Here is a 23037-nt window from a genome sequence, read left to right on the forward strand (position 1 = left end):
TTCAATATTGTTTACTTTTATTAGGGATATTGCAGCAATACTGTAAACACAAACAAGAAGTGACCCAAAAAAAAATAGCAGGAAATCCTGCCCTGCAGCGTATGACATCACTAACTTCAGTGGGATCTTTGTGTCAGCCAGGATCAGAAGGCTTTTTGAGTTAAAGCACTAAATTAGGTAGCAGAGGCATGAAATAGCAAGTTCAAACAAACAAAACAACTAGTGCTTAGCTGCGTTTTGAGAGATGAGGGTCTCACTACAGAGGGGAAATCCTGGGATGGTGAGAGCTAGTAGAATTAAAATAGGACTCCTCAGAACAACAAACCTGTAAATGCTTGTTTTGTAAATTACATGTTGACTTGGGATAATCATTGTTAGGGCTCCTTTCCTGTTCCCCAGGGCCCGGAACTCTGCCTGGCCCATGATTGGTGCTCAGTAAATTCTAGTTTTCCCTTACTTCTCTATGGGGCCAGAATGACTCCTTCTGCACAGTGGGTTCTTTGAGATTCTCTCTCTCATCTAATTTGTGTCTTACTGTCTTACTTTGCCTTTGCTTTCTCAGAGAGAGAATTTCTTTTATAAAGAATGACTTACTTATTATATATTTCGCATTCCCATATCTCTAACTTAAAGGTAATCATCATTGTGGAGGCCACCCTTTATGTATCAGGGAAATTCAAATGCACGAACATGGCACTGGCAATCACTGGTAGCTGGTGAGCTCTGGGCTGATTACCTGTGGGCAGTGATGATGTATGCTAAAGCACCTGTGTGCTCATGTGGGCTCCCACCTGTGAACAAACCAGCTTTTGGAGATGGCCGATCTAGGTCATTGTCATGTTCTTTCGGATCAGAACACACTGAAGACAGAAGCTGAGCTACCAAGTCTGATCTTATTACCTCTATTAAAACAAAACAAAAACCCAAACCTGTTGCCATTGAGTCGATTCTGACTCATAATGACCCTCTAACGTCAGAGTAGAACTGTCCCATAGGGTTTCCAAGAAGCAGCTAGTGGATTTGAACTGCTGAACTTTTGGCTGGCAGCCTGAGCTCTTAGCCACCATGCCACCAGGACTGCATTATGTCTGTAAGCAGGACTGAATAGTCTGTCAGTAACTGTGAATTTTCTCTTACAGATAAAGAACTTTAAGTTTTTGGGGTCCAGTTAAAAATTAGTTCCACTGTAATAAGTTTCTCAGGGGTCCCCGAGTGGCACAAATGGCTGAGTGCTCGACTACTAGCTGAAAGGTTGATGGTTCAAATACATCCAGAGGCGTCTTTGAAAACAGGTCTGGCAATCTGCTTCTGAAAGGCCACAGCCTTCAAAACCCTGTGGACCAATTCTACTCTGCACACATGGGGTCGCCATGAGCCAAAATCAACTCACTAGCACCCACCAACAGTTCTTCGCTCCCCATTTCAAGACCCCCAAAACTTCTGCCTATCCAACACGTTTGGATGTATACATAGGACTTACTTATACTGCATTTGATTTTGGTCCAAGGCAGACTGGATGAATTGGGAGTCCTGTTCACTTACTCGGAAATCCACCATCATATTAGCAGTTATGTGGTGGGTGGCGTCTGGATACCAGAAGTCAAGCTGCCAAGGTGAATTCAGTGTTAGTCACAGTTTTTTGCGTGCTTACCCAATGTATATTTATTAGAAATGATTATATGTCATCACCATGAAAGGAATTTGTGTTTCAGCGGTGACCAAGGTCTGGGCCGTCTTAAGAGATTTTTTGCAAATATATTTAGAAGCTACTGAATATTAGGGAGTGGGTAAGAAACTGTTTATTCTGATAACTTTTTCAAGACAACCCCCAAAACACCAAACCCATTGCCGTCAAGTCATTCCAACTCATAGCAACCCTATAGGTCAAGGTAGAACTGCCCCCTAGGGTTTCCAAGGCAGTAATCTTTATGGAAGCAGACTGCCACATCTTTCTCCCATGGGTTCGAACCACCGACCTTTCAATCAGCAACTTGCCACCCAAGGTCCCTTTTTAAGATATAGTATCTGTATATGTGGAAAGAATGGTCAACTTTTGGCTAATCTGTTTTCTCCCACCAGTTTGGGGTTGATTGGGATTGTTTCACAATTGATTCAGCTGGAGCTTCTGGCTCTAACTGAGAATTTAGATTAAATTCCCCTTAGTCAGCCCTCAAGACCAGATGCCTCTGTGGATGCTGGAATTCCTGGGAGGTTTGTATCCAACAGATGCCGTAACCTCCCAGCTCTGTCATTTTTCTAGCAGTATATCCTTGGGCAAGTTACCGATATTTTTTGAATTTCAGTCTTCTCCTCTAAAAAACGGGGCTAACATGACTCGGTTGAGAGTGTTGTGAAAGTTATTAAATAGGTCCGGGACTTGCGGGCATCTCACAACTGCTAATTCCTTTCTCTTTCTCTTCCCCCAGCTGAGAATTTCAGAAAGTTGGTGAATGGTCCCAGAAGTACAGAATTTAGGTTAAAAAAAAAAAAAACTTTGAGAAGATTCCAATTCTTGTGGTTCTTTAAAATCACTCTCATTTTCTTGAGCCAAATGAAGTACAACTCCCCAACCTGGCAAATATAGGGAAATGCCAGTCATACCAAGTTTGTAACTGAGTCTGCTTGGCTGTTTCTTAGTTGTATCTCATGCTACCTCAAGTTCAATCAGCTACATGGCAATATGATGCTACTATGAACAAGACAGGGCCCTAGTGGTGCAGTGGTTAAGCGTTCGACTGCTAACCAAAAGGTCAGCAGTTCGAATTCACCAGAAAACAGATTAGCCAAAAGCTAACTATCGTTTCCACATTTATAGATACGATGTCTTAAAAATGGAGCTCCAGTGGCATGTTGATTAAGAGCTCGGCTGCTGACTGAAAGGTTGGTGGTTCGGACCCATGGAAGAAAGATGTGGCAGTCTGCTTCCATAAGGATTACAGCCTTGGAAACCCCGTGGGGCAGTGCTGCTGTGTCCTATAGGGTTGCTATGAGTCAGAATTGACTCACTGGCAATGGGTTTGGGTTTGGTTTATGAACCAAAAAATCTGTTTATTTTGATCAACTACTCTAACATGGACTGGACATACGAGAGGTGTACCATTTAAAGGAGAGTTTGGCAGGACCATCTAATCACAATAGCAGTTCCTCTGTTCTAAAGGGGTGACGTGGGGCAGGATTGTAGAGGTCAGTGCACTTCCATGAGTGTTCATAAGCTCCAGGCACAAACCTGGGCACCATGGTTATAAAGGCTAGTAAAGGACTTATGAGAAGCAGGAGGCTTCATGTGGGAGACAGAAGCATATATGCATGTTTCCAAAATGCCACCCAATACCAGGGGCAAGCACGGGGTGCTTATGGAGGACGAGGAGCCAAACTAGGTCACAAGAGTCTATAGACAAGGCTTCCTGTAGGAGATGCTGTCTGAGCCAGGTCTTGAACGATAAGGAGTTAGCTAGATAAAAAGGCAGAGAAACACATTCCTCCTGAGAAAAAGTGTGAGGGACCAAAGCTGGTGGGTGTTTAGTATTTCTGGAGTATGGAAGTGAGGAAGAGGGCGGAGGAACAGGGGGCTGTAGAGTCTGGCAGAGTTTAGATCATGAGGGCTTTGAATGCCATACCAGCACCAACAGGAGACATTTCTACAATGCATATCATGGCCAGACCTGCTTCTGAGAGCTTCCCAAATATTACCAGTATCAACAGTTTCTATCAAATCGGTTCCAACTGATGGCGACTCCATGTTTGTCAGAGTAGAACTATGCTTCATAGGGTTTTCAATGGCTGTTTTTTTTGGAAGTAGATCACTAGACACTTTTTCTGAGGTGTCTCTGAATAGCTCAAACCTGCAACCTTTTGGTTAGCAGCTGAGGTTGTTAAGTGTTTGCACCACCTACCTGTACTCTATCATACCCGTTGCTGTCAAGTCGATTCCGACTCATATCAACCCTATAGGACAGAGTAGAATTTCTCCATTGGGTTTCCAAGGAGCAGGCTGGTAGATTGGAACTGCCAACCTTTTGGTTAACAGTCTGAGCTCTTAACAACTGTACCACCAGCACTCCATTTGCACCTCCTAGGGACTCATATTAGGTCACTTAATCTTTATAATAACCTTTTGAAGTAGGTATGATTATTATCCCCATTTTACAGAGGAGGAAATTGAGACCCAGTGAGGTAAAGTAACTTGCCTAAGGCAACAGAGCTAGTGTAGAGCTGAGATTTGAACCTAAGAATTTGTCTCTCAGATCTGTGCTCTTTCCATCCTAGGCTGCCTCTCACTAAAGAGCGTTAAATGGAGAAACACGCTTGTCAGCTTTTAGAGAGAGCAATCAGGTTGCAGTGTGGACTTGGCTTTACGGGAGGCAGGACTAGAACCACCAACACTAGTTAAGGGGCTATTGACACTATCCTGGTAAGAGGTAACGAGGACGTGAACTGAGCAATGGTAGTGGAGTGGAGAGGAAAAGTATGGATTCGGAAAACATTTGGGAATTAGAACAAGCTGAACGTTGGATTGATTTGATGTGGGTGATAAAAGGGGATATGACTAGAATTAATCTCCAATTCGATTCTGGGTTTAAATCTCTAGTGTGTGATCTTGGGCATTTAATTTACTGTCTCTGCACTTTATTGCTGTTTGTAAATGGGTCCTGTAGCATCAACATGGCAAATCTGTTGGAGAATTTGCAATGATGTGTGTAATGTGACTGACACAATGTGCCTTGTGTATAGTAGCAGGTGAATGAAGGATACAGTGAGTATTTTAGCGCTTTGGATTTTAAGGAGTCCCTGGATGGTGCAAACAGGTAAGCATTTGGCCGCTAACTGAAAGGTTGGTGCTCCAAACCCATCCAGAGGTACCTCAAGAAGAAAGGTCTGGCGATCTCCTTCGGAAAAATTAGCTATTGAAAACCCTGTGGAGCACAGTTCTACTTCGATACGCATGGATTTGCCATGAGTCGAAATTGACTCAACAACATCTACTTGATTGGTTCTTAAAGGGCTGACCTAACTTTAAGAGTCTCCTTTTAAAATGGACTTGCTCTTGGAAAGGGTCATGGACACTGAAAAAGAAAGGAGAGGAAGAAGAAGGAACTAGCAACTTTTAGAGAACAGAAAGAAATGATAAAATATCCTTCTAAATACTTTACCTCCCTGGTTTTGGCCAAGTCCTTTATGATGTTTGCTTGTATTTCATCCTGGGGCTTCACGCGAAACACCTTTTCCCTTTAAGAACATGAAAGATGAAAGATGTGAACTGTAAAGAAACATTCCTTAATCCTCTTGCCACACAGAAGACTGGAAGACAGGGCAGTGAGATTTACCTGTCAAAGCGGACAGGAGCAATCGCAAGGGTGGTAGCGATCAAACCCATGAGCAGGATGAACTTCATGGTTCTGCTTTGCTGGCCTCAGGGCCCTCAGCCAGTTTTATGCCTCAGCTCTTACCATGAGGAGCAGCTGATTTCCTCTTGGGGTTCTGTTGGATGAACTATCTCCTCCCCTTCCGTATCTCTGGTGGGGAAGGAGAAGAAGGGTGCGGCACTAATACTGGGTATCACACAGTGGTAGGCATACTGCCATGCTACTAGCATACCTTTTACAATAGTGAATGCCCATTTTACAGATGAAGGATGGAAGACAAATTACTTTAGCAAATAACTTGCCCAAGGTGGCAGAGCTAGTATGTTCCCAGAGCTGAGATTTGAACTCAGCTCTGTTTGTCCTAAAGTACTACCATTCTACTATGCTTGAGTTGAATGATGGAGGGAATTAGTTTTAAAATTGTACTTCTCACCTGAGATGAATTTGGGTGTCTAGCCACAGAAGTTTGGTGGATGGTTCTTAATAATGTGAGGAATCTAATGTAATATATGGTTTAGAAACTGGATGTAATTTGTTAAATTAAAAGCATTCAAATTACAAAGTGTTCCGAATATACTAAAAATACTGTACCATGGGCAACATTAATGCGTTTACCATCTAGATTTTATGATGGTAGTATTTTTTGCCATATTTGCTCTGTACCTCTCTTTGTAAAGAAATGTACCTTATAGGAAAAGCTGAGTACCCTGGTTGCCACTGCTATCCCCTTCTCCTCACTTGGTCCTCAGAGGTAAATCAAGGCAAGATAATATCAAAGCTCAAATGTTTCTTCATTGGACGTTATCTTCAGAATCTGGATGTTGTAGGTGGCCCCCCCATAAAGCTTTTTAAAGGTTGATTTAATGAAAGCCATTTATAGATCATTTTAAACAGTCTCTGGGGATTTTCAGTCATAAATGAAACTCAGCTAATCATGGACTATTTGTGAGAAGACAACACCCTTCACCTAGAGCCATAGATTACCTAACAAAGTGAGTGAATTTATGTAATCAGGTAAATTATTAAAATTTCCTGTTAAAAATTACCTCTTCACGTTGGCAGATGTACAGATGATCACATATGAAACTCCTCAGAGTTATGGTTGTATATTTTTGTAATCACTCTAATGTTTTGGGGGAGATGCCCCTGTATAGCTGGGCCCCCTTATATGAACAGCAGCAGCTGCTTGTTCCCCCCACTCTCTTAGTGTGGGATAAAGCAAGACTTTCTTTTATCCTCCCAAGAGGTTCCCCTTCCCCAACTCTGCAGGTTAAGGTGTGAAGGGTTTACAAATGTTTTTATGTTCTTGACATTGGGTAAGTTTATCAGCACTGTTGTTGTTAGGTGCTGTCCAGTCAGTTCTAACTCACAGTGACCCTGTGTACAACAGAACAAAACACTACCCGGTCTTGCGCCATCCTCAAAATTGTTGTTATGCTTGAGCCCATTGCTGCAGCCACTGTGTCAATCCATCTTGTTGAGGGTCTTCCTCTTTTTCACTGATCCTCTACTTTACCAAGCATGATGTCCTTCTCCAGGGACTGATCTCTCCTGATAACATGGCCAAAGTCGTCTTGCCATCCTTGCATCCTTGCTTCTAAGGAGCATTTTGGTTGTACTTCTTCCAAGACAGATTTGTTCATTCTTTTGGCAGTCCATGGTAAATTCCTAAAGCAAATGCTTGTTCCATTGTTTTTGTCTAAGAGTGTTTTCCATCACTCATCTGTCAGTTTGGTGTACTGTGGTGGCTTGTGTGTTGCAGTCATGCTGGAAGCTATGCCACTGGTATTTCAAATACCAGCAGGGTCACTCATGGTGGACAGGTTTCAGTGGAGCTTCCAGACTAAGACAGACTGAAAAGAAGGACCTGGAGATCTACTGAAAAAAACTGGCCAGTGAAAACCTTACGAATAGCAGCAGAACATTGTTTGATATAGTGTTGGAAGATGAAGCCTTCTGGTGGATGTGATGTGACGTGAATGGAGTAAAGCTTTGAGACCTTCGTTTGCTGGTGTGGCATGACTCAAAATGTGAAGAAACAGCTGCAAACATTCATTAGTAATTGGAACGCAGAGTGTTCGAAGCATGAATCTAGGAAAATTGGAAGTTGTCAAAAATGAAACAGAATGTTTGAAGATGGCATCCTTGGTATTAGTGAGCTGAAATGGACTGATATTGGTTATTTTGAATTAGTCAGTCATATGGACTAATATACCAGGAATGAAAAATTGAAGAGGAATGGCATTACATTCATTGCCAAAAGGCACATTTCAAGATCTGTCCTGACGTGCAGTGCTGTCAGTGACAGGATAATATCCATAAGCCTGCAAGGAAGACCAGTTAATATGACTTATTCAAATTTGCACACCAACCACTAAGGCCAAAGATGAAGAAATTGAAGATTTTTTTTTTTAAATCAACTTCTGCAGTCAGAATTGATCAAACATGCAGTCAAGATGCATTGATAATTACTGGTGATTGGAACGTGAAAGTTGGAAACAAAGAAGGATCAGTAATTGGAAAACATGGGCTCAATGTTAAAAAACAGTGCAGGAGATCACATGATAGAATTTTGCAAGACCAACGACCTATTCATTGGAAATACTTTTTTTCAAGAACATAAACAGTGACTATACGCATGGACCTTGACAGATGGAATACACAGGAATCAAGTCAACTACATCTGTGGAAAGAGATAATGAAGAAGCTTGATATCATCAGTCAGAATAAGGCCAGGGGCCAATTGCAGAACAGACCATGAGTTGCTCATATGTCAGTTCAAGTTGAAGCTGTAGAAAACTAAAACAAGTCTAGGAGAGCCAAAGTACAACCTTGAATATATCCCAACTGAATTTAGAGACCATCTCAGAAATAGATTTGATGCATTGAACACTAATGACCAAAGATCAAACGAGTTGTGGGGTGACATCAAGGACATAGGACATCATACATGAAGAAAGCGAAGGTCATTAAAAAGACAGGAAAGAAAGAAAAGACCAAAAGGGATGTCAGAAGTGACTCTGAAACTTGCTGTTGAAGGTAGAGTAGCTAAGGCGAAAGAAAGAAATGTTGAAGTAAAAGAGGTGAACAGATTTCAAAGGGTGGCTCGAGAAGACAAAGTATTATAATGACATGTGCAAAGACCTGGAGTTAGAAAACCAAAAGGGAATAACACACTTAGCATTTCTCTAGCTGAAAGGACTGAAGAAAAAATTCTAGCCTCGCATTGCAATAGCAAAGGATTCTATGAGCAAAATATCAAACGATGCAGGAAGCATCAAAAGAAGATGGAAGAAACACTAAGAGTCGCTGTATCAAAAAGAATTGGTCGATGTTCATTTATTTAGGGAGATAGCATATGATCAAGAACTGATAATATTGAAGGTAGAAGTCCAAACTGCACTGAAGGCATTGATGAAAAACAAGCCTCCAGGAATTTCCAGAATACCAATTGTGATGCAACACTGGAAGCGCTCACTTGTCTATGCCAAGAAATTTGGAAGACAGCTACCTGACCTTCTAACTGAAAGAGATCCAAATTTGTGCCCATTCCAAAGAAAGCCGTCCAACAATTACCTAACAATATCATTAATATCACATGCAAGTAAAGTTTTGCTGAAGATTGTTCAAAAGCAGTTGCGGTAGTACATTAGTAGGGAACTACCAGAAATTCAAGCTAGATTCAGAAGAGGACATGGAACAAGGGATATCTTTGCTGATGTCAGATGATTCTTGGCTGAAAACAGAGAAAACCAGAAAGATGTGTACCTGTGTTTTATTGACTATACAAAAGCATTTGACTGTGTGGATCCTGACAAGTTATGGATGACATTTCAAAGAATGGCAATTCCAGAACACTTAATTGTGCTCATGCTAACAGAACAAGGGGATACTGTGTGGTTCAAAATCAGGACTGACGTGTGTCAGGGTTGTATCCTTTCACCATACATATGTGTATAGATATGTGTGTGTGAGTGTGTCTTAGCTATCCATGATGTGACTTCTTTTTAAATGTGACTATGCTATCGGCGATTGAATGCAAAGTGACATATGCCATTTCAGCAGAATGAGATGAAGTGGATTATAAAATTTTTAGTGGATGGTGGGTACTAAGATTTTTACTACATTATCACATTTTCTACAAAAAGAATAGTCTACATATTCTACACAAAGAAAAGGAGCCGGTGAACTTAGTTGTATCAATAATCAATGTAAAATGCTGTTGATCTCCCACAATGAAAACTTGACTTTCACTAATTTTGCTGTAATGGGTTCATCAATTTTGATACTCGTGTCATAATAAATGCTACAAATAAAAATGAGCATATGAAAAGATATAAAGGAAAGTTCAATGATTAGAAAACAAATGTTAAAACAAATTACTGTATTTTATTTTTAGATCTTTCATCTCCAACATGTTATAATTAAAAACATTTCTATTCTTTGCTGTTATAAATTCTTCAATAATTTCATCACAATTAAGCTGCAGACAATATTTACTCCCATACAAAGTAAGGATAATGCATTGAGTCTTTCTTGAATCACCGTTGTACGTTGCTTACAATTTTCACCATTAGCTCCACTCCCCGAAATGTATTCCGGCTACAGAACCTTATTTGTTCACCATCCAGAAATTTTCAGTACGAATTTTCAAATGGTCCATTGTGGTGTTGACAATCACTTGGCCCTCTTTCAATGCATTAATTTACATCATTAGAAGAAAAATTATTCCACAAAGCAGGATCTGCCTTTCTGTTACTTATGGGATCTGCAGATGTGACAATTTCTGATTCTAAAATAGTTTCACTTTCTGCACCATTATTATTATTATTTTTTACTACAACAAGGAATGATTCTGTTATATTCATATTGCTATTAGTTGAAATCGACTCTATGGCAACGATTTTGTTTTTTATTAATAATCTCGGCACTAGCAGTACTAGTACAACAGTTTGCAACCATTAAACTCGAGTGTTCAACAGAAGTCTTTTCTGATTCATTATGTTTTAAAAAGGAAGTTAATTTTGGAATTGCCTTTAGGGGCTCACAAAACCTTTTCTTTTTGTCTTCTGCAAGCTTTTGTTTTCGCGCTCCACTTAGATGTTGCTGTTTCATTTTACCTGGATATGAAATTTTGTCACTTTTAATTTGGTTCTAACCTAGCAAATAAATTGGAATAATTAAAAAATAAATAAAATTTATAAAACAAGAAAATTTACAAAATAAAATTTACATTCAAATTTGGACGTTAACACAAAAATGTATATTTGAAAATGAGTAAGGGAAAAAAACTGATATGGAACATGTAGTTTTGTTCTTCAGGTCTTAGAGAGTCAAAAGAAATAGTACTTACGAGGCAGCTGGGAAGACTTCCGATTGTTTGCTGTACGATGTTTGTTGGTGGGCCCTTCACAGATCTCCACAAATGTTTTTCATTTTGAAATAATGCTCAAAAACTTGGGCACTCAGTTTCCACCCTTTGATGCTGCATCTTCGTAGTTCATTGGACTACTGCTGATGGCTGGCAGGGGCCAGAGCGATCGCAGAGAACGTGGTACAAATACAAGGGTATGTTCAATCTGAAGACAGGTTTGGTTTGCTTTTTGCAAGACCAGACACGTCACAAGTTACACGATTATAGTGCCTCTGGCTCGTTCGTGTGTGGTTGACAGGAGAGAAGTGAACGTGAGGTTATACCTGGTAGGTCCGAAGTGAAAATATAATTATTATCATATACAAAATTTATAAAATGATACCGGTTTCATTGCGTGCCCTGCCAATTCCCTTCCCCTGCGGCACTCTCTTTTCCTTGTGTCCCGCTTGACATCGATGGGTCTTTGCTTTGGACAACTGGTGCCCTTATTTATTGATGCCCTAAGCCCAAGCTGTCAGAGTCATCTAGTGCTGCTGTAACAGAAACACCACAAGTGGATGGCTTTAACAAAGAGAAGTTTATTCTCTCACAGTTTAATAGGCTGGAAGTCCAAATTCAGGGCGTCAGCTCCAGGGGAAGGCTTTCTCCCTCTGTAGGCTCTGGAGGAAGGTCCTTTTCATCAAACTTCCCCTGGACTAGGAGCTTCTCCGCACAGGAACCTTGGGCCCGAAAAATGTGCTCTGCTCCCGGTGCTGCTGTTTTGGTATGAGGTTCCCATGTTTCTCTGCTCACTTCTCTCTTCTGTATTTCAAAAGTGATTGGCTTAAAATGCAGCCTAATCTTGTAGATTGAGTCCTGCCTTATTAACATAAAAAAAATTTTTTTTTTTTTTTTTTTGCTAATTCCACCTCATGGACATCATAGGGATAGGATTTACAACACACAGGAAAATCACATCAGATGACAAAATGGTGGACAGTCACACAATACTGGCAATCATGGCCTAGCCAAGTTGACAGATATTTTGGGGGGACGGGGTTCAATCCATGACACATACTTACCTTGCTTATTGGGTAATCCGTCCCTGTGGCTGAAAGTGAAGAGGGCTTAAAGCACTTACTGATGAAGATCAAAGACAACAGCCTTCAGTATGGATTACATCTCAACATAAAGAAAACAAAAATCCTCACACCTAGACCAATAAGCAACATCATGATAAACAAGAAAATATTGAAATTGTTAAGGATTTCATTTCAACACCCATGGAAGCAGCAGTCAGGAAATCAAATGACATATTGCATTAGGCAAATCTGCTGCAAAAGATCTCTTTAAGTTATTAAGAAGCAAAGATGTCACTTCGAGGATGAAGGTGTGCAAACCATGGTATTTTCAACTGCCTCGTATGCATTCGAAAGCTGGACAGTGAATAAGGAAGAATGAAGAACTGATGTTTTTGAATTACGGTGTGGGTGAATAATATTGAACATACTGTGGACTGCCAGAAGAACAAACAAACCTATCTTGAAAGAAGTATAGCCAGAATGCTCCTTAGAAGGAAAGATGGCGAGATTTCGTCTTACATACCCTGGGCATGTTATCAGGAGAGACTGGTCCCTGGAGAAGGACATCATATTTTGTAAGGGAGAGGGTCATTGAAAAACAGGAAGACCCTCTACGAGATGGATTGGACACAGTGGCTGCAACAAAGGACTCAAACATAGCAACGATTATGAGGATGGCTCAGGACCGGGCAGTGTTTTGTTCTTGTACACAAGGTGGCTATGAGTCCGAACTGACTCGACTGCACTGAACAACAGCAAAAGAAGAGCGTGTCACAATGAAAAAGACTTTGAGTTTGGAATTAGCCCTGGTGGTGCAGTGGTTAGGCATTCGGCTGCTAACCAAAAGGTTGGCAGTTTGAATCCACCAGGCACTTCTTGGAAACCCTGTGGGGCAGTTCTACTCTGTCCTATAGGGTCGCTACGAGTTGGAATCAGCTTGACGGCAACGGGTTTGGTTTTTTTAAAGCACAGATTGTATCCAAAACACTAGCTATATTACCGTGAGCAGATGGCCTAGTCGTTGTGCGCCTTGGTTTCTTCATTTGTAATATGGGGATGCCATTGTGACTCTTGGAAACCCCGGTGGCGTAGTGGTTAAGTGCTTGTCTGCCAGCCAAAAGGTGGGCAGTTCAAATCCAGCAGGCGCTCCTTGGAAACTCTATGGGGCAGTTCTACTCTGTCCTACAGCATTGCTATGAATCGGAATTCGACTCGACGGCAATGGGTTTGGTTTTTTTTGTTTTAATGTGACTCTTAAAGAACCCTGCTGGTGCGATGGTTAAGTGCTCGGCCGCTAACCAAAAGGTTGGTGGTTCAAACTCACCAGCCACTCCTTAGGAGAAAGACCTAGCAATCTGCTCTCACGTAGATTACAGCCTAGAAAGCCCTATGGGGGAGTTCTGTTCTGTTGCATGGGGTCACTATGAGTTGAAATCAACTCAAGACACTTAACAACAACATGACAACAATGCAACTCTAACAAGTGACCTGTAAGGGTTAAGTGAGATAACCTGTATAAGTGACTTTGTCCATGGTATAAAAATTTTTTTTTTATTGCTTAAAGAAAAAAAAAAAAAGCCTCTGCCGTTTAGGCAGTTGATAAAATCGTCAGGTTCTAGAAACAGAAACTTATACAGTTGGCAACTTCCAGATAGCAGAACTGATGAGAGTCAGCACGTATCATGTGGTAGATTACAGTGGTGGCTTTGACTTTTAGGGGCAAAACCTCTCTCTGTATTTGTTTTAATGTGGACTACATCAATACATTTTTTTTTTTAATGTTATAGCATTGTTTTTTAGCCTTCAAACCTTTTTCTGTGTGACTGGTGTTAAAGCTGTGAGAAGGCTTTTACAGGGCAAGTAGGAAGGACACATTCATTTCTATCGTATTTGGGGATCTAGGTGAATGTTTTGAGGACCCTGGTATCTCTAAGGTCAAGTCTCTGATGGTAAATAAAAGTCCTTCTTCATTGTCTTAGTATCTGTTGCATACTAACAGTTCCCTCTTTCCGGGAAAGGACATACACATGGGATACATTTAAGACCCTCCCACTCCTCCTCCCCAATCTATTTAGCCTCTGAAGAAAAGTACAATAGATGCATTTCCCGAATGTTCTGGAGCTTTTTCTCAGAACGGGTGCTATTTCTCGGCAGGCATACTTGAGTGCAACCTCATATTACCGCATCAAGATTTATAAAGGCTCTTGGCATATGTATGGAGTGGGATGAATAGTTGTTAGACACCATATCATTTTAGAATTGACTATGTAAGACTCTGTGATGTTTCATAGGTTAAATTAATCTCTTTAAAAAGAAATGTAAAATTTAATGCTTCACACAGCAACAATTTTCCATCTTTTTTGGAGCTTTGCACTCCTAGGATTTTTATAGTAGTGTGTGTCTAGCTACAGTTTGAAAATATCACTTTATTTTTTAGTGGTGCTTTTCTGTCTTATTTTTCAAATATTCTCCCAACAAAAAGAAATGTCCTAGAAGATGGAAGTAAAACTTACATGATTTCCTAGAATCTTTTTTCAGATATTTCTCCACCTTCAAATCCAACCCAATGATTATTCCTGGAATAGCTGTAGATATCTCATAAAGGATATGTCGAAAGAAAGGTTTGTTGCCCTTAGTTGCGGCTGTGGGATTCTTAGCATTGAAACCAAACTGCCCTGCAAAATGTGCCAGAGGCTTGTCTTAATTAGCTGCAGCAAATGTGGTATTTCTGGACAAATAAGTAGGTGTGTGACCCAGGCTGTGTCAGGCCTGGGAAGAAGGGGAGTGACTCCCTGCTCAAATGAGATCCCCTAAGAAGCACATGAAGACCCCATTTGACTCCTAAATTACTTGCCGTGGTTCCCCCTTGCCTTTCTTCTAGGCCTGAAATTCTCTCTCTGACCAGTGTGTTTAGGTGAGCTGGCGAAAGCAGATGAACACAGAGGATGGAATTCTAGGTAAATTCCATAATCCAGACTGCAAAGCCAGTCTGGCTCTTTTCTAGACATACCATTTGAGAAAGGAGAGACTCAGGGGCCCACTATGTGCTGTTGGTTAATTGTGGCTTTGGGGAGATGAGATCTTAGAGCTGGAAGAAGGGCTCAGAGCCTGACCTGCTCTCTCAGAGGGGAGTGAGGGCAAAGGAGAAGGGAGAAGAGGAGCCTAGGCCTCCTGGGTGGGCAAGGCTGGGCAGGCACCCTCCACAGTCTTTGGTCAGCTAGGCAGGAGGGTGCCCGGTACTATCGCAGAGGCAAGGACTGAGGGCAGACTTTGTTCCTTTTTTTCTTCTGGAGTTATCTCAGGCAAGTGGCTCCCCGCACCAAGCTAGCTGTTAACTGTCAGGAGGAGTTATAGTAAAAATGCCTCAGGTGCAGGAAATCTTGGATACACATGGTTTTAAATGAGAATATTTCCATATTTGATTTCCTAGGCTTTATTCTTATCCTTAAATATTCCTTGATATTTTAGAAAAATCTATATATATTCCTATTTTTGATTTTAAAGCACTCAATTTGGGGACTTTAAAGTGTTCTTTGTGGTCCAACCACATGACATCTGTACTTAGGGGTTGATGTTATCCCCCAGAGGTACGGTATGGAATGATGGACCTCCAGCAAGATAACTTCATTCAGGTAAGTACGGTTGAGTTAGCCCTCTAGTTCAGAACACGGGTATAACGTCAATACAGAGAGGGAACGATAATCTATTGTTTATTACATATCAGTACTGCCAAAGTCTTCATAGTCTTCTTTTTTTTTTTGTACTTAATGGTCTCTCTTTCTCTAAGTTACTAAATTATTTTCAAGGTGATTGCGTGACAAGTTGTAGCAGTTACGCTGCCACCATCTAGTGGACAACTAATGTAATAAATTGTTCTTTGACAACTTTCCAACCATTAGGAGTTTCATTCCAAAGTCTGTCTTCTTTAAGCCAAATTTACATGTAATTGCAACAGGTATGGTTCGTACCTAACGTCAGTTAGTCAAATGTTTGTCTTAGTATTTAGTATGTATTGTACCTTTCTGTGTATTAAAAAACATTAAAGAAACATTTCCAGATACACTAAAACATCTTTAGCATAGTATTTTGATGCATGTCACAAAATAGCACCTGTTTGTTGTTACAAACCATTGTTTTTACCTCAAATTTTTAGTATAATAGGTGGTACAGGGGTTGGTTTGTAACTACTGGTTATATGTAGGTTGGGTGTTTATAATCCGGGGACTGCATGTATTTCAAAAAGTTAGTTTTCTTGAATAGAACACCATTACAGGAATTTTAGCATATTATGCTAGGTATGAAATCCTGTTTTCCTTGAATTGACATATAAAATAATGAGTTAATATTTTATTCTATGATTTTAAAGAGGTGCCCCCAAGTTATGATCAAAATATATAATATTCCATTTTGAATTGGAACTTTGCACAATGCTTCCTAACATTGACACTTTCAGTTTTAATTCTGGAAAATTTCAAGTCATGTGTTATGCTTCCCACTGTTCTTGGGCCAATGTCCCAAATCCTTAATGTGATCTCTAAGCTCTGCCGATGTGGTCTCCACCTCCCTCTCCAGCTCGTACACGTGGTCCCCTTCCCTCGGTTCTCTAAGTTCCATCCTCCTGGCTTCCCTCTTACACCTCTGGGCATCACAGGGTCTGAAAGACCCGCTTCCCATCGTCCAGTTAATTCTGACTCATCCTTCATGTTACAGCGCTTACTGAGGAAGAGTTCTCTTAGCCCCCACATCAAGTAGATCATCTCTTGATGTGTTCTCTCATGTAGTCTGCCCAGCACCAATTGGCCTAATGTAAGTTAAATTATTTACTTAATGTTAGCTAAACTATTAATTACTAGGGCCCTAGTGGTGCAGTGGTTAAAAACTATAGCTGCTAACCAAAGGTCAGCAGTTTGAATCCACCAGCCGCCCCTTGGAAACCCTATGGGGCAGTTTAATTCAAAAGCCAAACCAAATCCATTGCCATTGTGTCAATTCCGACTCATGGCGACCTATAGGATAGAGTAGAACTGCTGACTTTTTGGTTATCAGCTGAGCTCTTAACCACTGTGCCACCAGGGCTCCCTTAATTACTATATTCTTTATCAAATCATTAATTGTTTAATGTCTGTCTTCCCCAATGGCTTATATGCCCATTGAGGGCAGAAACAATATCACTGCTGTCCTTAATTGCTTAGCCAAGTGCTTGGCAGCCAGGAGACACCTCTTAAGATGACTTGAGTGAGCTGAGATGAAAGCTGCACCAAGGTGGGGTCTTATACCTGTATCACATTTTACAAATTTAAAATTTCCTGTATATTTCTTCTTACTTATAAGCCTCCCGTTATAATCGCTGTATCTCTGCCCTCAGTTGGTATAGGCCAACTTTAGCTCCTCCGTGGCTGACCACATCATTACCTTGACCCTGGTTGCTTCTTCATTTGTCCACACCACTCCCCACCCTAGTCCCAAATTAGACAATCTTTAGGTTTTCCAAATATAATGACTCATTTTCATTGTGCTGAGTATTAGAAGATCCAAGTAGTTTAATAGATTCGGAAGCTTAAAAGAAAGACTGGGATCTGGAAAACATCCATGCCAATCAAAATAAGAATTCAGGATAGCAAAGAACGAAGATGGAGCATTTTGAAATAAGACTTTCACTGGCCTCTCGCATCCTGGACTAGTACAGATGTTCCAGGACGTAGCTGGCGAGGTGCTTGACGGCCAGCAGTGTTTCCTCGCAGGTTGGCCGGACCTGGGATTCTGGGAGGGCAAAGCCATATCTGCCTTTGTCCCGGAGTTCAAAGGTGAAGGAATATTTGATTCCTTGGTCAAAAGCCCAGTCATCAGAACCCCCTGCTGCAGGATCTGAAATGTAGAAACAAGCAGGAAAAAAAAAAAAAAAGAAGTTTGAATCTAAGTAGATTTAAAAAATGCTAGCATCCTTTTTTATAACTGCTAAGATTTCACTGTGCAAAATATTATAAAACCAAACCCACAGCCATTGAGTCAATTCTGACTCATAACAACCCTATAGGGCAGAGTAAAACCACCCCATAGGGTTTCCAAGGTGCTCCTTGGAATCCTGGTGGATTCGAACTGCCGACCCTTTGCTTAGCAGCCAGGCTCTTAACCAGGCACTGCAAAATATCATAGGAAAGCTAGTTTTCTAGTTAACAGGATTACAAAGGATATGGGGACAGCTTAAAAAAAATTAGCCTCATCTTACCCCTCAGCCTGCTTTGTGGGAGTGATGTGTTTAATATCTCAGAAAATATGTAATTTGTAATAGAAAGTTTTCAATGTGCATGTGTGCTGTGGTAAACGGTATTGTATGTAAATTATTCATAAAATCTAATATCTGGAAAATTTAATTCCTTATCTCCTAGGAAAATAAGAAAGGCTGTTTGCTGCAGGGGTGAGAGGACAGGTTTCCAAACCTTTGGAAACTGTTCAGTGATGGAACGGGGGCAACCTGAGGGCAGGCTGTGCCTTCATGTTTTTATAGCCTAGGGCCTGGAATAGTCTAGGCATTTGTTAATTTTTAATTCTTCAATAAGAGTTATGGTATCACTACCACCTGGATTAAGCACTCATTCATTCATTCATCCATCCATTCATTCAGTTAGCAATTATATAGCCCCACTGAGCAGCAGGTCATAGACTCAACTCTGGAGACACCAGGAGACAGAACCATGTGGCTCCAGCCCTCTAAGGCCTTACAGTATAATAGAGTGAGAAACCTCATTGGACTAGTCTGAATATAACATATGGGAAGTTTTCAACTTATAAATCGGTGTGTTATTTCTGCTAAAACACCCTTAAGAAGACAGTCTACCACTTCTGAGTCAGAGCAGTTAAAAAAAAAAAACAATGATATGAATACAGAAAATTAAAGCTTAAAAAAAAAATTCCTCAAGATTGGAGTCTCTCTGAACACCTTGGAGGGTCCGTGATGACAGAACTGGGACTCTTGTGTTATATTTCCATTTTTCAGATCTAGGGTGGAAAGAAATCACGTGAAGCCAAAGAAAATGTAACTAGAAATTGAAAATGGGCCCTGTGGAAAGTGCCTTCCCAATCACATCTAAACTCTGCAGCGTCAAGGCTCTGGGGTCTAGCCCTTTCTTAACTCCGGGTGCTGCGTGTCTCTGGCCACTTCCTTGCACACACTGAGTGAGTGGTAAGGGGGACTGAGTCTACCCCTCAGAGGTGGCATACTCCTCAAGCAGGCTTGCACCTGCTGTCTGTTTAGCCAGAAAAATCCTCTCTCTATGCTTTCTTCCTGCAATTGTCCTTGAAGATAAAGCTCCGTGTCATTACTCCCGGGAAGCTATCCCTGATATTCCTGGACTGGGCTGGATGACTCTTGGGTGTCGTCTTTCCTTGTCCATCTTTTTGTTACAGCACTTAGCACCCTGTATTCCAATAGGTGGTTTACTTTTCCTGCTTCCCTACTGTGGGGTCTTTGAAGACTGTGCTGGCCTCCCTCTCTCCCTCCTTTCTTCTTGCTTTTCTTTCATCCTTCCTTCCTTTCTCCTCTTGCACCCAGTGAGGGCTTGCCATGCAGTAGGCACTCAGTAAATGCTTAAACCCATTGCTGTCGAGTTTATTCCAACTCGCAGTGACCCTATAGGACAGAGTAGAACTCATCGGATTTCCAAGGAGCAGCTAGTGGATTCGAACTGCCATGACCTTTTGGTTAGCAGCTGAGCTCTTAACCCCTGCACCACCAGGGATCCCAATAGATGCTTATAAAAATTCATAGACTGGCAGAACCCACATGGCAACCATTTCAAAAGAGGGTTCAGATGATCAGAAGGGAGAGGCTCTGAAAACCATGTGTCACCATCTTAGGCCTATGGTTTCTTTGCAGAGTTCTGAAGCCAAGACTCACAGATTGTTGTAGCTCCGGGGCCATATGTGTACTTCGTTTTGTACAGTGTGGCAAGCTTTGTCACAGCGGCTTTAGCCAGGGCGTTCTGCAGAAGAACCAGCAATAAGCAAGTGAATAAATATGTACAAACATACACCGCCAAACAGGCAGACAGACACATATTCCATATGTTATTTTTAAGTCATTGAAGACGTTTAAGTCACAATATGTTATTTTTAAGACATTGAAGATGTTTAAGCCACAATTCCCATTGGTGTTTTATACTTACTCAGCTACCACAGTGGGGTAAACTTGGTCCCTATGACTGCACACTCAGTGTGTGAAGGGAATTCTAATTTTCCCAGCTAGCTTACAATTCAAGTCATTCTTGTGAAAGGATGTCTTCCCTAACGCCCTCCCCAAGTACTTGCTTGGAGCCTCCCTCTGTCACATACAGACCATGTCATGTTGTGTCAACACGGTGTCCTTCCCTCTGAAGTTAGTGTCCAGTGACTCTTCCGGGGTACTGCCCAGGGTCCAGGCCAGGGCTAGCCATTTGGTGGTCATTCACTAATTGCTTGTTGGAATGATGAGGCTGATTAGCACTCCTCTTACACTATTGTTTGAGAATTAGGTCCTTAAATTATTTTAAATCATTGTTGCAATGACATCTGGGCCCTACCACTAAATTCTATTTCAGCCACAGGACAATTTTTTTTAACTTAATTTTCTTTTTATGTACATAGAACTTAGGTCCTCTTTTCTCTGGAATTCTTATTTAGATTGTTAAGGAAAAAAAAATTAACTTTAGCTCAGTCTAGAGAACTGGAGCTATAGTGATCATGTAACGCTTCTCAGATATCACATTTACTGACATAGTAAGATGTCGATGTGTTTTAAGCATCAGATTATGTCCAAGGATTAGTTTGGCAAATATATCCTATCTCTGGAGCTTGTGAGAGAAAAGTAGGGATCAAGAGCGTCTTTATGGTTGTGCAAGAGAGATTGTCTATTACAGACAAGCAAGCAAACAAAAATCAAACGAATTGGAAAAAAAAGCGCACAACCAAACTCAGACCACCTGGAAACATGACAGGTTCTGAAGTCAAGAGTAAGTCCTGAGGCACTCGTGAATTTGGGCAGGAGTGTAAGAAATACAACGTTCAGTGCTAGCACAGAAATGCTTAAGAACGAGCACTAGTTTCAACCTGAAAAATGTTTGGACTAAAATATTAGAGAACATTCATTCTATTTCAAAATGCAGAATATCTGAATTCCAGAGTAAAAAAATGTAGCACGTATTAACTTCTTTTTTCTTTGAAGCAATATCACCCTGTCCTAAGATGCACTACCCTCTAGCATGCCTCCTCCTGGAAAAAGGCTCCTCAAACCCTCTGTGTCCCCAGATATGCTGTCTATTTGAATGAATCACTTGGAAAGCCAGGCCTGAATTGGCTGTCTGGGGAGTACAGATTTGAAAAACCAATTGTTTACAGCAGGAGAATTAGCCGTAATTCATTCTGGTTACGAAACTAGCTCTGTTTCATACTTTGGCATTGTAATTATGTCTTGTACATATGCCTGGAAAACTGTGAGGTTGGTGATGAATTCAGAACCATCCTGTTTTTACAGAGTAGGAATTCCCTTAGTTCTTGTCTTCATTTTAAAACCAGTTTCGTAGAGCCTGTGTCAAATTTGACCACGAGGGCATGGTTATAAGATTTCAAGGATTCCAGTGCCCAGAACGTTAGTGCTTCATTGACCAAGTGTGAATGAGAAAATTGATAAAGATTTATGAAATGAAAAGAATGACTTTCTCTTCTGGTTCTTTGAAATGATATAATCACAGTTTTTTTGGAACAAATTTCCGATTCTCACAGTTTTGGGTTAGTAATTGAAGGTTTTAAGGTTCCATTTCCCTATTTCTGAACTGGTAATTTAACACATGCTTTCTCTTGCTTCATGGAATCTTTGTTATTGTGATCTAAATGTATTGTTGCTGCTGTTTAGCCTTATTCTAAGCAAGACACTGGACTTAAGTCTTCTCTTGACCCTTTAGTCTTATGGCCGATTGAAATCAGAATAATTTGCAGACGTTGCGTAATGCTTAGAATACATTCAAAATCATCTTTTAGAGATGTGAAATACTGGTGCGGTAATAGTTCCTTTGGTGAGTAAACAGCATATTTTCTACTCTTGTATAATTTCTTTAACTTGCCATTCATCAGAGGCAATCTCTAGCTAGTTATTTGTCTGGAAAGCAGAGACTCTGATCCTAAAGAACTTGTGTTCCTTCTCTAGCTCCCTTTTCTTCTGTTCTTTTTTTCCGTAAAAACTTGGAGTATTTTTAGTTAGTAGAAATATGATTTTTTTTTTTTTTTAGAATTAGTTTCAGATGCGACAAGTTAGGAACCCTAGAAAAGATGTAGTTATAATTGTCATCTCTTAGCGCAGTGGTTAAGAGCTTGGGTTCTAAACAAAAGGTTGGCAGTTCAAATCCACCGGCTGCTCTTTGGAAACCCTATGGGACAGTTCTCCTCTGTCCTATAGGGTTGCCATGACTGCAGGAAAGAAGAGAATAGACTCAAAATAGACTTACTTGATTGCCACGAGTTTGGTTCTTTCTGATTTTCATGTAGTATTTGAGTTACCTGACTAAACTAAAGGGCCTACTTGTGATCCATCATCTCTTTTGACTTATCAACCTATCAGTTTAGTCATAATTTCCATTAGGTCCACGCAAAAATGATCAGTTTGCTGCTCCTCAAACCGTGTTCTGGGTTTGTGAAGTGTTAACCAAATGCTTTCTGGGCCTTCATAAGCGTATTTTGGAAACAGTTGCTCTACCTTTGATGTTGAAGCAATGCCTAAGACTGATGTCAGCTTATAAAGGCTGTTATTTTATTCCAGTAACTGGCGTATACATTGGTCATTTATTTTTGTATCCTTGGTGGATTGCACAGTACATAACACATAGTTGGGTAACAGTCTTATTCTAGGGTGACGGGCAAGGTTTGGACGGGGTGCAGAGTGCAGAGGCTGACCTGTGACCCACTTGAGTGGAGATTGGGGAATGCTTGCGGGGAGGGTAATGGTACCATGAAGTGATAGCCGATGGGTTGCCACATTTGGACATCGACCTGTGTCCTGCAGTTTATTTTCATTAATTAAAAAAAAAAATGAAGTCAGTGGACCCTTTCCCTTAGCCCCCCCCAAGGCCAAGAGACAAAAATGTGAGAACAGATAACCAACCAAAATATCATGTTTTATACTGATTATCTTAACAAAAATCCCTGGAATCAGTGTGAGTCTTTTCTTTTGAAGAGTTCAAATGATTTCACAAATGTTACTCATTTATCTTCCCAG

At 40.8% G+C, this 23037-nt stretch overlaps 3 protein-coding genes across 5 annotated transcripts in view; 1 reads left to right on the top strand and 2 right to left on the bottom strand.

Annotated features, from left to right (window-relative positions):
* CPA3 (carboxypeptidase A3) overlaps positions 1-5464 on the bottom strand; it is a 31119-nt gene extending 25655 nt beyond the window's left edge. Inside the window, exons 1-3 of the mRNA XM_049867815.1 lie at positions 5325-5464; positions 5151-5226; positions 1481-1605 (exon numbers count right to left, since the gene is read on the bottom strand). Of these exons, the coding sequence (XP_049723772.1) occupies positions 1481-1605; positions 5151-5226; positions 5325-5392 (269 nt within the window). The 5' untranslated portion in view covers positions 5393-5464. The remainder of the gene's footprint in view (positions 1-1480; positions 1606-5150; positions 5227-5324) is intronic.
* Positions 1-23037, top strand: part of LOC126066586 (vasodilator-stimulated phosphoprotein-like) — a 521808-nt gene that overhangs the window by 108985 nt on the left and 389786 nt on the right. The gene's annotated exons all lie outside the window — the stretch shown is intronic.
* Positions 17293-23037, bottom strand: part of CPB1 (carboxypeptidase B1) — a 35463-nt gene continuing 29718 nt past the window's right edge. Inside the window, exons 10-11 of the mRNA XM_049867814.1 lie at positions 19693-19777; positions 17293-17663 (exon numbers count right to left, since the gene is read on the bottom strand). Coding sequence (XP_049723771.1) covers positions 17476-17663; positions 19693-19777 — 273 coding nt within the window. The 3' untranslated portion in view covers positions 17293-17475. The remainder of the gene's footprint in view (positions 17664-19692; positions 19778-23037) is intronic.

This window comes from Elephas maximus, chromosome 23 (genome assembly GCF_024166365.1).
Source record: "Elephas maximus indicus isolate mEleMax1 chromosome 23, mEleMax1 primary haplotype, whole genome shotgun sequence".
In the NCBI taxonomy this organism is placed as follows: domain Eukaryota; kingdom Metazoa; phylum Chordata; class Mammalia; order Proboscidea; family Elephantidae; genus Elephas; species Elephas maximus.